Source organism: Phoca vitulina, unplaced genomic scaffold (assembly GCF_004348235.1).
Source record: "Phoca vitulina isolate PV1807 unplaced genomic scaffold, GSC_HSeal_1.0 scaffold61, whole genome shotgun sequence".
Lineage (NCBI taxonomy): Eukaryota > Metazoa > Chordata > Mammalia > Carnivora > Phocidae > Phoca > Phoca vitulina.
This window is the reverse complement of record NW_022589764.1, coordinates 53,078-67,627: the sequence shown is the minus strand read 5'-3', so window position 1 is coordinate 67,627 and position 14,550 is coordinate 53,078. Positions and strand designations below refer to the sequence as shown.

The following is a 14,550-nucleotide window of genomic DNA, read 5'->3' as shown; positions in this document are numbered from 1 at the left end:
GTACATTAGTACGATGTCAGATCTAGAGTTCAGAATCATCACTTTAAAGATACTAGCTGGGCTTGAAAAAAGCATGGAAGTTATTAGAGAAACCCTTTCTGGAGAAGTAAAAGAACTAAAATCTAACCAATTTGAAATCAAAAAGGCTACTAATGAGGTGCAATCAAATATGGGGGTGCTAACTGCTAGGATAAATGAGGCAGAAGAAAGAATCAGTGAGATAGAAGACCAAATGATGGAAAATAAAGAAGCTGAGAAAAAGAGAGATAAACAACTACTGGATCACAAGGGCAGAATTCAAGAGATAAGCGATACCATAAGACGAAACAACATTAGAATAATTGGGATCCCAGAAGAAGAAGAAAGAGAGAGAGGGGCAGAAGGTATAATGGAGCAAATTATAGCAGAGAACTTCCCTAATTTGGGGAAAGAAACAGGCATCAAAATCCAGGAAGCACAGAGAACCCCTCTCAAAATCAATAAAAATAGGTCAACACCCCAACATCTAATAGTAAAACTTACGAGTCTCAGAGACAAAGAGAAAATCCTGAAAGCAGCTCAGGACAAGAGATATGTAACCTACAATGGTAGAAACATTAGATTGGCAACAGACTTACCCACAGAGACCTGGATATATTCAGAGCACTAAATGAGAAAAATATGCAGCCAAGAATACTATATCCAGCTAGGCTGTCATTGAAAATAGAAGGAGAGATAAAAAGCTTTCAGGACAAACAAAAACTAAAGGAATTTGCAAACACGAAACCAGCCCTACAAGAAATCTTGAAAGGGGTCCTCTAAGCAAAGAGAGAGCCTGGAAGCAACATAGACCAAAAAGGAACACAGACAATATCCAGTAACAGTCACCTTACAGGCAATACAATGGCACGAAATTCCTATCTTTCAATAGTTACCCTGAATGTAAATGGGCTAAATGCCCCAATCAAAAGACACAGGCTATCAGATTGGATTAAAAAACAAGACCCATCGATATGCTGTCTGCAAGAGACTCATTTTAGACCCAAAGACACCCCCAGATTGAAAGTGAGGGGGTGGAAAACCATTTACCATGCAAATGGACACCAAAAGAAAGCTGGGGTGGCAATCCTTATATCAGACAAATTAGATTTTAAACCAAAGACTGTAATAGGAGATGAGGAAGGACACTATATCCTATTTAAAGGGTCTATCCAACAAGAAGATCTAACAATTGTAAATATCTGTGCCCCTAACATGGGAGCAGCCAATTATATAAGGCAATTGATAACAAAAGCAAAGAAACACATTGACAACAATACAATAATAGTGGGGGACTTTAACACCCCCCTCACTGAAATGGACAGATCGTCTAAGCAAAAGATCAACAAGGAAATAAAGACTTTAAATGACACACTGGACCAAATGGACTTCACAGACATATTCAGAACATTCCATCCCAAAGCAACAGAATACACATTCTTCTCTAGTGCCCATGGAACATTCTCCAGAATAGATCACATCCTAGGTCATAAATCAGGTCTCAAAAGATTGGGATAATTCCCTGCCTATTTTCAGACCACAATGCTTTGAAACTAGAACTCAATCACAAGAGGAAAATCAGAAAGAACTCAAATACATGGAGGCTAAAGAGCATCCTACTAAAGAATGAATGGGTCAACCAGGAAATTAAAGAAGAATTTAAAAAATTCATGGAGACCAATGAAAATGAAAACACAACTATTCCAAATCTTTGGGATGCAGCAAAGGCAGTCCTAAGAGGAAAGTATATAGCAATACAAGCCTTTCTCAAGAAACAAGAAAGGTCTCAAGTACACAACCTAACCCTACACCTAAAGGAGCTGGAGAAAGAACAGGAAATAAAGCCTAAACCCAGCAGGAGAAGAGAAATAATCAAGATCAGAGCAGAAATCAATGAAATAGAAACCAAAAGAACAGTAGAACAGATCAACGAAACTAGGAGCTGGTTCTTTGAAAGAATTAACAAGGTTGATAAACCCCTGGCCAGACTTACCAAAAAGAGAAGAGAAATGACCCAAATCAACAAAATCATGAATGAAAGAGGAGAGATCACAACCAACACCAAAGAAATACAAACAATTATAAGAACATATTATGAGCATTTCTATGCCAGCAAATTAGATAACCTGGAAGAAATGGATGCATTCCTAGAGATGTATCAACTACCAAAACTGAACCAGGAAGAAATAGAAAACCTGAACAGACCTATAACCACTAAGGAAATTGAAGCAGTCATCAAAAATCTCCCAAAACACAAAAGCCCAGGGCCAGATGGCTTCCCAGGGGAATTCTACCAAACATTTCAAGAAGAATTAATACCTATTCTTCTGAAACTGTTCCAAAAAATAGAAATGGAAGTAAAACTTCCAAACTCGTTTTATGAGGCCACCATTACCTTGATCCCCAAACCAGACAAAGACCCCATCAAAGAGGAGAATTACAGACCAATATCCCTGATGAACATGGATGCAAAAATTCTCACCAAAATACTAGCCAATAGGATCCAACAGTACATTAAAACGATTATTCACCACGACCAAGTGGGATTTATCCCTGGGCTGCAAGGTTGGTAAAACATCCGCAAATCAATCAACGTGATACAATACATTAACAAAAGAAAGAACAAGAATCATATGATCCTCTCAATAGATGCAGAAAAAGTATCTGACCAAGTACAGCATCCGTTCTTGATCAAAACTCTTCAGAGTATAGGGATAGAGGGTACATACCTCAATATCATAAAAGCCATCTATGAAAAACCTACAGCGAATATCATTCTCAATGGGGAAAAACTGAGAGCTTTCCCCCTAAGGTCAGGAACGCGGCAGGGATGTCCACTATCACCACTGCTATTCAACATAGTATTAGAAGTCCTAGCCACAGCAATCAGACAACAAAAAGAAAGGAAAGACATCCGAATCGGCAAAGAAGAAGTCAAACTCTCACTCTTTGCAAATGATATGATACTTTATGTGGAAAATCCCAAAGACTCCACCCCAAAACTGCTAGAACTCATACAGATATTCAGTAAAGTGGCGGGATATAAAATCAATGCACAGAAGTCAGTGGCATTCCGATACACCAATAACAAGACAGAAGAAAGGGAAATTAAGGAGTCGATCCCATTTACAATGGCACCCAAAACCATAAGATACCTAGGAATAAATCTAACCAAAGAGGCAAAGGATCTGTACTCAGAAAACTATAAAATACTCATGAAAGAAATTGAGGAAGACACAAAGAAATGGAAAAACGTTCCCTGCTCATGGATTGGAAGAACAAATATTGTGAAGATGTCAATGCTACCTAAAGCAATCTACACATTCAATGCAATCCCCATCCAAATACCATCCACTTTTTTCAAAGAAATGGAACAAATAATCCTAAAATTTGTATGGAACCAGAAAAGACCCCGCATAGCCAGAGGAATGTTGAAAAAGAAAAGCAAAGCTGGCGGCATCACAATTCCGGACTTCCAGCTCTATTACAAAGCTGTCATCGTCAAGACAGTATGGTACTGGCACAAAAACAGACATATAGATCAATGGAACAGAATAGAGAGCCCAGAAATGGACCCTCAACTCCATGGTCAACTCATCTTTGACAAAGCAGGAAAGAATGTCCAATGGAAAAAAGACAGTCTCTTCAACAAATGGGGTTGGGAAAATTGGACAGCCACATGCAGAAGAATGAAACTGGACCGTTTCCTTACACCACACACAAAAATAGACTCCAAATGGTTGAAAGACCTCAATGTGAGACAGGAGTCCATCCAAATCCTAAAGGAGAACACAGGCAGCAACTTCTTCAACCTCAGCCGCAACAACTTCTTCCTAGAAACATCGCCAAAGGCAAGGGAAGCAAGGGCAAAAATGAACTATTGGGACTTCATCAAGATAAAAAGCTTTTGCACAGCAAAAGAAACAGTCAAAAAAACCAAAAGACAACCGACAGAATGGGAGAAGATATTTGCAAATGACATATCAGATAAAAGGCTAGTATCCAAAATCTATAAAGAACTTATCAGACTCAACACCCAAAGAGTAAATAATCCAATCAAGAAATGAGCAGAAGACAGGAACAGACCTTTTTCCAAAGAAGACATCCAAATGGCCAACAGACACATGAAAACGTGCTCAACATCGCTCGGCATCAGGGAAATCCAAGTCAAAACCTCAATGAGATACCACCTCACACCAGTCAGAATGGCTAAAATTAATAAGTCAGGAAACGACAGATGTTGGCGGGGATGCGGAGAAAGGGGAACCCTCCTACACTGTTGGTGGGAATGCAAGCTGGTGCAGCCACTCTGGAAAGCAGTATGGAGGTTCCTCAAAAAGTTGAAAATAGAGCTACCATATGATCCAGCAATTGCACTACCGGGTATTTACCCCAAAGATACGAATGTAGGGATCCGAAGGGGTACGTGCACCCCGATGTTTATAGCAGCAATGTCCACAATAGCCAAACTGTGGAAAGAGCCAAGATGTCCATCGACAGATGAATGGATAAAGAAGAGGTGGTATATATATACAATGGAATATTATGCAGCCATCAAAAGGAATGAGATCTTGCTATTTGCAATGATGTGGATGGAACTGGAGGGTGTTATGCTGAGTGAAATAAGTCAATCAGGGAAAGACACATATCATATGACCTCACTGATATGAGGACTCAGGAAACAAACTGAGGGTTGCTGGAGTGGGGGGTGGGGTGGGAGGGATGGGGTGACTGGGTGATAGACACTGGGGAGGGTATGTGCTCTGGTAAGCGCTGTGAATTGTACAAGACTGTTGAATCTCAGATCTGTACCTCTGAAACAAATAATGCAATATATGTTAAGGAAAAAAAGAAGAAGAGGAAGATAGCAGGAGGGGAAGAATGAAGGGGGGGAAATCGGAGGGGTAGACGAACTATGAAAGATGATGGACTCTGAAAAACAAACTGAGGGTTCTAGAGGGGAGGGGGGTGGGAGGATGGGTTAGCCTGGTGATGGGTATTGAGGAGGGCACGTTCTGCATGGAGCAGTGGGTGTTATGCACAAAGAATGAATCATGGAACACTACATCTAAAACTAATGATGTAGGGGCGCCTGGGTGGCTCAGATGGTTAAGGGTCTGCCTTCGGCTCAGGTCATGATCCCAGGGTCCTGGGATCGAGTCCCGCATCAGGCTCCCTGCTAGGCGGGGAGCCTGCTTCTCCCTCTGCCTCTGCCTCTCTCTCTCTGACTCTTATGAATAAATAAATAAAACATTTAAAAAAAATAAAAATAAAAATAAATAAATAAAACTAATGATGTAATGTATGGGGATTAACATAACAAAAAAAAAAATCTTCAAAAAAAAAATAAATAAACGCATGGTGTCAGCCACAAAAAAAGAAAAAAGAAAGGGAATTGTAGGTACAGCTTTTGCTGTATATAATATACTATTTTATATTTTTGGATTATTCTTTAATAATACTTTAGATAATTATAATAATACTGAAGATAGTAATACTTTAGAATTAATTACTTTAGAAAAGTATGCATTAATTTTGAAAACTCCTTTTTTAAACAAAATAAAATAAGTCCTAATAAAAAAAAAAAAAAGAAAAGAAAATCTCCCCAACTCACCAAGGATCTTAAGAGCAAAAACACTGATGAGAGTAAACATTTCCCTTTTGCATATGCTAAGTGTGATCTTGTACAAATACCACCTCCCATGGTGGCTCATCTGAAGGCTCTCACCATGAAGTACACACAGGAAGGCAAATTATCAGCCATGTAAACAATCACTGGGTATTTAAACTTCAGTACAAGGAGACATAAACCCACATCCAGAAAAGCTAAATGAGTAAAACGCTGGCTGAGAAGAGCACTTCTACAGTCTTGGAAAAATACTCAAGAGTATGTCAGTATAGCAAACAATACATGTGATACACATGTACCGCATCTAGGTTCCTGAGAATCAGAACACTCTGGATGACAGCATTCATAAACACAAAAATCTGCAAGACAAAGGAAGTAGCAAAATGAGCAAAGGAGATGGGATGGCTAGACAGACCCCAAAGCAGAGCCTGGATACAGTGACAGAATCCAAACAACCCATATGGCAACGAGAGGACAAAATTAAGATGTCTGTTCAGAAAAATTCAGGTCTACCAAATGGCTGAGTCTATGCATATTAAATTTGCACACAACTTTTCTAGAGGCTATTGATCATACAATCAAGGGCTACCTATTTAGTTCCCCCCTAGTACTCCCCCCAAGATTATTCTCTGTAAGTGATTACCCCAGAATAGTGATATGCAAAACAGAAGTCATGCGTGCATGTGTGTGCATGTACATATATCATGTACATATATACCCTATTCGATCACGTGTTGGTATAAAGCAGTGGTCAGCAAAGTCCAACCCACCACCTGTTTTTTTAGATAAGGTTTACGCTTTGAAACACAACCCTACCTATTCATTTACATATTGTCTACGGCTGATCTCACAATACGGTATCAGGGCTGAGAAGTTGCAACAGAGGGCTGTGGGCCACAAAGCTAGACGTTATTTATTATCTGGCCCTTCGTGGAGAAAGTATAATCAACCTTTCTTTTCATGCTCAGTAATATTTGTCCACTGACCTTCCACACATTGTTTTCATGCTTGTTACCAGTAGGTAGTTTAAAAGAAAAACGGTCCCCTTTACATTTGCTTAGTACTTTATAATTTACAAATACACACATGCTCCTATTAAGGGGCTCAGCGCTGTCATCCATATCACCAATTTACAGATAAGGAAGCCAAAGTAAAGAGGATAATTGGTTGCTGAAGAGAAACTAAAAAGTTAGGCCTTTACTTGGGTGTCCTGGGTTCTCCACTCTTCACTGTGCCCAACTGTGCCCCGATCCAGGAGAATCCAAAATGAAAACACCCAGCTCTGTGCAGGGGTAGACAAGACTCAGGAATCAGAAAGACCTGATTTCGAATCCCACTTGTTCTACTTCCTAGTTTTGTGTCCTTGCAAAAATTTACTTAAAATTCAAGACATGGGAACATTTCCAAAAGGGCCAAAAAAGACACTTAGCTTACAGATTGTTAGGAGAAAAATTCATTCATTCAAAGGATATCTCTGGGCCAGACACTGTACTAGGCTACTTGTATGCAGATGAAGCAAAACCGATGTGGTCCCATGAGATAGGACTCATATATTATATATAGCAGAGTTCCCTATATATAACCTCTCTGAAAGTGGTCCTGGTGTTGCTTTTCTATTAGTATTGCTGTATTACTAGTATGATTATTATTAAGGCAGGTGATGTGTTTAGGAAGAATGGAGGAAAAAACTCAATGAAGGTGGTCAATCACCCAAGTCCCTCCCTTCGTTCCAACCATCTCTTCCCCTCTGACACTTTTATCATGACAGAGATAGAGGGCTGGCTAATAAAGTCTCAGGATTGCGCGACCTCACCTCCCACACATGGCTCATTGGCCTATGCATGCTTCCTCCAAGGCTCTTCTCCAAAGCAAAGCTTCCACTTACTGCTATTCACAGTGTCTACATGAGGTTTTACAAGCACCACCTATATACCAATGACCCCTGCCTGTGAGCAACACCAGTATTGAGCCCACGGGGCTCCTTCGTATCCCACTCTTTGGTACCCCATGTAGTCCTCACGGTCTCACAGGACTGCCCGACAGAACAGGAAAGCCCACATGACTCAGCCTCCGACGTAACTCTCCCATCCCCGACCACTGCCCCCTCACACCACCGCCCTGCTATTCCTGAAGCACACCAGGCACTCTCCTGCCTCCCCGGAGCGTGTACGCTTACTGTTCTCTCCTCTAGAGATGCTCTTTCTCCAGACACCACACATCTATCTGACTTCCTCGCCTCCTCGAGGTCTCTGGGTAAATGTGACCAACCCAGAAGAAGTCTTTCCAGACCACTCTGTTCAAAAATATAAACTCCCCCCCCCCAAGCACTCCCAATCACCTTCTTTGCTTTGGTTTTCCTCCATTACACCTAGCCCTCTCTGAACATATCTGTAGCTGGCCCCTGTTGGGATCAGGATGAGATCTCCATGAGGAAGTGGATTTTTGTCTGTTTTGTTGACTGCTGTGTTCCTGGTGCGTAGAGCAGCATCCACACATAGTAGGCCCTCAACAGAGGAGAAAGGAGGGAGGGAAGAAGGAAAAAGAGGCCAACCCCATGAAAGACCCTGGAATGTGGCTGGCATGCCTGGCTCACGGACTCCGTGATGGTGAGTAACGATTTTGGAGATAAATCACGAACAGTAAAGAACACATAATTGAAGGGTAGAGAAACTAATGTACCTGTTGAGTTGTGCCACCTCTAGGCTATTTCCTCTGTACTGGTTTGTCACTGTCTTTCTCTGCGGTCACTAAACTGAAGCTCTGCGGTTGCCTAGTAGTGTTTCTGGAAACATCCCGATAAGGTACTTCCCTAAACCACTCAACTCATCTACATAAGATAGCACCAAAGCTGGTTATTTAAAACCCCAACTGCCAAATGAAATGTCAGGAAATCCCCAGTGGGGGATTACATGGATGATGAGGTGGTGGGGGGCAATAATCCCTCCATTCAGGATTATTAGGTGCTGAGCATGATAATAAGGCCATTCAACCACTATAATTATCCTCGCCTTTAAAAGAGCACACAGCAGACACACAGAAATAACTATCTTCCTTTGAGGGGAGTCGGGGTGGCTCAGTCAGTTGAGGGCCCAGCTCTTGATTTCGGCTCAGGTCGTGATCTCAGGATGGTGGGATCGAGCCCTGCATCAGGGTTCTGTACTGAGCAGGGAGTCTCCTGGAGATTCTCTCTCTCTCTCGACCCCTCCCCTTACTTGATTATGCTCTCTCTCTCTCAAATAAATAAATCTTGAAAAAAAAAAAAAATCTCCCTTTGATTACCAACTTTTTTAGATCACCAGCTCCGAGTTGTCACATTTCCAAACTCCTGATGTACACAGAGTTTTGTGCACAGGCTTTGGATACAGATAGTCCTAGATTTAGATCCCGGCTCTTAGATTTATTAGCTTGACGACCTTAGGTAAGCCATTAAAACTTCTGGGCCCTCATTTTGTTCTGGGAAATGTAATGATTAAAAACAACTATAATAACTCTAATAAATACAACCATAATCGTAGCAGGGAGTCCATGTTAGGTGCTTATGCCTGCCACATATTTCTGGGCCTGACTGAAAGTGATAATTACATAATCAAATAATGTGTCAATCAAAAAAAAGGGCGAGGTCATGCAAGAAAGCCTGGGTGAAAGTTTGGACTTGCCCTTGAGCCCTATGAAGGGAAGAGAGAGCCCATCCCACAGGACTTTAAGAATCTTGGCTTCATGGCCTAGGCAGGTTAGCATGTGGGTATGGACATCGTCAGCCCAAGCAAACAATGTGTGAGTATGTCAAGTTCTCACTTGGAGTTCAATCCCTATTGTGAGATGGATGGCATACCAGACACCATTCAGTGTAGAACTTATCCATTAGCCTTGTGTTCACAAAACAATCTCCTGATTCTATGTGATTTCTCATGTAGGCCAACTTCAGGGAGTCAATACACCCAACGAATTCTCCCAAGTATTTCCAGGCCCTGATATAATTATTGCTCGCTCCTAATAAAGTTGATGCTGATTATGATTCGACTTCCCAAATAACTTGACAATAATGGCACAGCTGTTTATGCCAAAATAAATATTAGAGTCTATATAGTATTTCATTTTCATTGCAAGTTGAGTCACAGTTTGTCATTTATAGCTTCGTAATCATGGGTATTGGTTATCATGAGTTGGTCCTCTGAGCCAGATGGTCACTGGACAGTTAATAAGGTCTTGGAGGCTGGTGATCTTCTTAGGGTCATACTCAGTGACACCTTTGCCGACTACCCATTTGCCTTCCCTTCTCTACCCCCCTACCTGTTCCAAAGCTTTTCTCCCTCTACAGATTTCTACAGAAAGCTAAGTAAGGTTAGGATTCAATGACAGCAAAAGTGGGACGTTCGGTAAACAAAAGGAGGGTGATGATTTTGATTGTATAGTTGGGAAAACCCGGACAGGGAAGGAGAATTTCAGCTGGGCCTTGAAGGATGAGAGGATTTCCGTAAGAGAAGAAGGGAGAAGACAGGTGTGAGGCAGATCGATGAAGATTACAGAGACCATGAGAAGCAAGGAAAGGGAAACAGTCTAACATGATTCACAGGTGTTTCACTGAGGCCACCAGGTGAATAACGGTGATGTTGCTGAGAAACAAGTCTATCTGCGAGGGCACTTGGGAGAGACAAAATTCTGTCAAAACAAGTTGAGATCAGGTTTCTGTGGACTATCCAGTATGGTATGAATCCGGGGCCCAAGAGAAAGTCTGGAGAATCCTATTCTCACAAATGTATCCTTTATTCTAAACCTACTTTCTTCTGTTTTGGTTTTAGGGTTGGTTGAAGCACCTGCATTGAGACCATTCCAGGTTCCGTGTGGCCTCTATGTTCTCACATCCCTTGTTCCTCTTCCCTCTTAATTTTCTTCCTTGCTTTCTCATTCCTTTTCCCCATTACTGTAAGCCCGCACCTCACTTCATTGCTGACCCTGGCAGGACTGGAAAAAAACTGGAAGACATTCAAACAACTCCATTATTTGAGGTCTTATCCTACTGCTGCAGGCTCAGCCTTGAAGTTGCCCTTGGACATAAAACATGTGAGACAAACATCAGTGGGTAATCCGACCACAGATGTCCCTTTCTTTACCCCTCCCCGCTCTGAAAATCTACAAACAAAATCAGCTACACCGAAGATACTCAGCAAATATCTGATTGTCCTTGTGGTACACCAGGCTTGTCACATGCCAACCCTTTCTTCCCTCATTGCTTCTCCCATCCCATGAAAGTGATAATAGCCTGTCCACTATTCATTAGGAAAGAAAAAAAGATGACCCATATCCTAGATACAGAGTCACCAACCCTAAAACTCACATGACATAGATTCACCAGGACTCCATCTTCATTGAAAAAAAGGCAGAGAAGAACACATTCAGATTTAAAGCTAGTATCGGACTTGGGCTGAAAAGTCTACACCTGTCTTAATCTCCCTGTTTTCAGTTAATATACAGAAAGAAATTTCATTTACAGTATGTTTCTTTCCAAAAAAAAACCCAAACAAATAAACAAAAAAGTCTGATTTTAATGAAATCATAAACTGAAGAGAACTCACAAAAAAGACACTAACAAAAACTATACTAACCTGAATGCACACATTACTATCATTGATTTCCTCATACACAAATAGTGATTGAGTACATGCTATGTGTCAGGCACACGGCAAGGCCCTAAGAAAACAAAGACAAATTAGACATGACTCCCCTAGACCTACCCATAGACCAAATTATAAAGCCTAGTGCGGAAGATAAGCAAGGGAGTGGCTAACTTCTATGCCATGTAATAAACTCTAGATCCTCAGGTAGTGGGAGAAGCCTACCCAATATGGTGGAAGGGAGTTTAAAAGGCTTAAAAGGTACAGCAGTGGATTTGACCACATGTGATCCTATAGGTCTGATTAGCAGCAGCCCAGTCCCTCCAACCTCTGCAAACAGGCAACCAAGCAGATACATGGCACTCAAGTGGCCATGGGAGGATCAGTCTGTTTCTACCTTGTACATCCTAGGACATGAAAAGAGAAGCAAAGGATTCGTATTTGAGAAAGAAGTTTAGGGACACCTAGCTGGCTCAGTCGATGAATCACGCAATTCTTAATCTCAGGGTAGTGAGTTTGAGCCCCAGTTCAGTGCAGAGATTACTTAAAAATAAAATCTTAAAAAAAGGGGCGCCTGGGTGGCTCAGTCGTTAAGCGTCTGCCTTCGGCTTAGGTCATGATCCCAGGGTCCTGGGATCGAGCCCCGCATCGGGCTCCTTGCTCAGTGGGAAGCCTGCTTCTCCCCCTCCCACTCCCCCTGCTTGTGTTCCCTCTCTCGCTGTGTCTCTCTCTGTCAAATAAATAAATAAAAAATCTTTAAAAAAAAAAAAATCTTAAAAAAAGTTTTCTTTTAAATGGGTGAGTTAAAAATGAAAATTACTTGTATTTATATATATAAATATATTTATATATACAATATATGACACCCCAATATATGGCAGGTTTTGGTTCTGAAAGTAAAACCAAAAATCCCAGATGAATACCCAGGTTTGTATGCAATTATAACAGTAACCTGGAATCCCCTCAAAAAATTTAACTTCTTCCCTCAAAACTACAACCTACTTTAGTGTCATTGTGGGGAATTTAAAAAAAAAAAAAAAACTGATTAAACCAATCACCACGATTTAGTAATCTGGGGGCTGACTTTATATTAAATTCATTCTAGAAATGCAAGATTTGTCTCATAATTGTATTTGACTCTTTTATCTTACCGAAATACTAAAGCTTTGTAAAATCAACGAATCCATAAGAATTTGCATCCTTCAGTTCCTTTTTGTTTTTTCAGAAAATGCAAGTGAGGCTGTCCACGGGCAAATGTGCACGTGTGCAAAAGCACACAGAAATGCACACACATACACGTGACATAGGAGCAAGTTCAAACTCTCCAACAGTCAAAGGGAGACACACATTCATACATTTCTTAGGAATATTCACGTGCATTTTTGTCTACTGTAGGATTGAGCAGTAGTGGCGACATAAACACACACACTTAAAGCAAAATGTTCGAGGAAAAGTTATGCTTTTAATTTCTTTGCCAGGGAGATGGAAAAAGGAAAACTCATCCAATAGGGCTTTTAATGTCTTCAAGTATCCCAGAGAGGTTATTTGTAATGATTTTAAAATGCATAGAGGTCAACCCTAAAACGAATGGGAACAGTGGGTGCAATCAATATTACCTGAATTTAAATTCTTATAAATGACATTCTCTCCATCCAAGCTAACCACAAAAAATAACTCCTAACCAAATTTTCCAAGGGCAATGAGTACACTTAGAAAGGAGAAAAACAGAAAAAGGAACAGGAAAGTGCCGAGCCCTGGTCTCACCTCTGGCTCTTCCAGTGCATCCTCTTCAACGGGAGTTTTCTGGAGCGGATCCAAGATGCCATTGCTGGAAGGCCTCCTGTCCTCGGCGGGAGAAGCATAGGCCTCCTCCGAGTCTGTTTCCACTCCGTGGAGGTGGCCTGCTTCTTCCTGGCTCCAATCCAATTCGTCTTCAGACTGTTTCAAGGAGTTACTGCTGCTCTTGGGAAAGATCCCTGCCGTCGACAGGCTGCTGGGCACCGAGGTGTAGGATGACTGGGGCCCAGAGTAAGGCCGCCCCTCTGGGGCCAAGGCCTCTGCCTCCAGGAGGTCAGGGACAGAGAGGCTGAGGCGGCGGTCCAGGGAACGCCTTGCTCGTAAGTCTAGGGGCTTGTTGGAGTTCTTTTTCACCCTCTTCTTGCTCAGGTTGATTAACAAAGGCCTGGTCCGCTGTTTCAAAGAGCCCCAGACAGACGGTTTATCCATATCCATGACTGCATGAAGACCCAGCAAGTCACTCCATGAGAGAGCACCTCTCTACAGGAAACAATTCTGTGGCTCCTAGAAAACACAATATAAGGAGAGAGAACATAAATGAGCCTTCTCGGCAGTATCCAAGTACATTAAAGTGTAAAATATGACCGGAAAGTCTCACACTCTCCACTAAGTGACCAAACATTTGATTGGTAATGTCTACAAATATTTTTTTAAAAGCATTTTTAAGAAACTGAATTTTTCAGTTTTTTATCAGAGTAGTTACAGAAAAATTCTAGTAATGAATGGAACTATGAGGTTGATGTGAAAAGAGTGTTTCATAAGAAGACTGCTTTCTCTGACTTAGTTCACTCAACATCATGCCCTCCCTCCTGGTTCAGCCATGTTGTTGCAAATGGCAGGATTTCCTCCTATTTATATGGCTAACTCATATTCCATTGTTTATATGCCTCACATTTTTTAATCCATTCACCCCTCAATAACCACTTAGATTGTGTCCTTATTTTGGCTACTGTGAATAATGCTGTAGTGAACAAGGGAGTGAGGAAATGCTGGTTTCATTTTGGGAGGATATATATACCCAGAACCATATGATACTTCTAGTTTTAGTTTTTTGAGGAACCTCCATATTGTTCTCCATGTGTCTGTGTCAGTTTACCTTCCTACCAATACTGCACAAGGCCTCTCTTTCTTCCACATCCTCACCAAAACTTGTGATCTCTTGTTGGGTTTTGTTTTTTTTTTATGTTGTTAGTCACCATACATTGCATCATTAGTTTTTGATGTAGTGTTCCATGATTCATTGTTTGCGTATAACACCCAGTGCTCAATAATAGCCATGTATAGTTGAAGTTTGCTCAGAGAGTAGATCTTCCACACATACACACAAATAGTAACTATGTGAGGTGATGGATATGTTAATTAACTTGATTGTGGTACTCATTTCATAATGCATATATAATTAAATCATCATGTTGTATACCCTAAATATACATACATATACATATAAATATACATACATACATACACACACACACACACACACACACACACACA

General features: G+C 41.1%; 1 protein-coding gene across 1 annotated transcript in view; it reads right to left on the bottom strand.

The window, feature by feature from the left end:
• Positions 1-13,521, bottom strand: part of MCTP2 (multiple C2 and transmembrane domain containing 2) — a 193,227-nt gene extending 179,706 nt beyond the window's left edge. The window contains exon 1 of the mRNA XM_032391275.1: positions 13,024-13,521. Coding sequence (XP_032247166.1) covers positions 13,024-13,491 — 468 coding nt within the window. The 5' untranslated portion in view covers positions 13,492-13,521. The remainder of the gene's footprint in view (positions 1-13,023) is intronic.
• Positions 13,522-14,550: the final 1,029 nt, after the last annotated feature.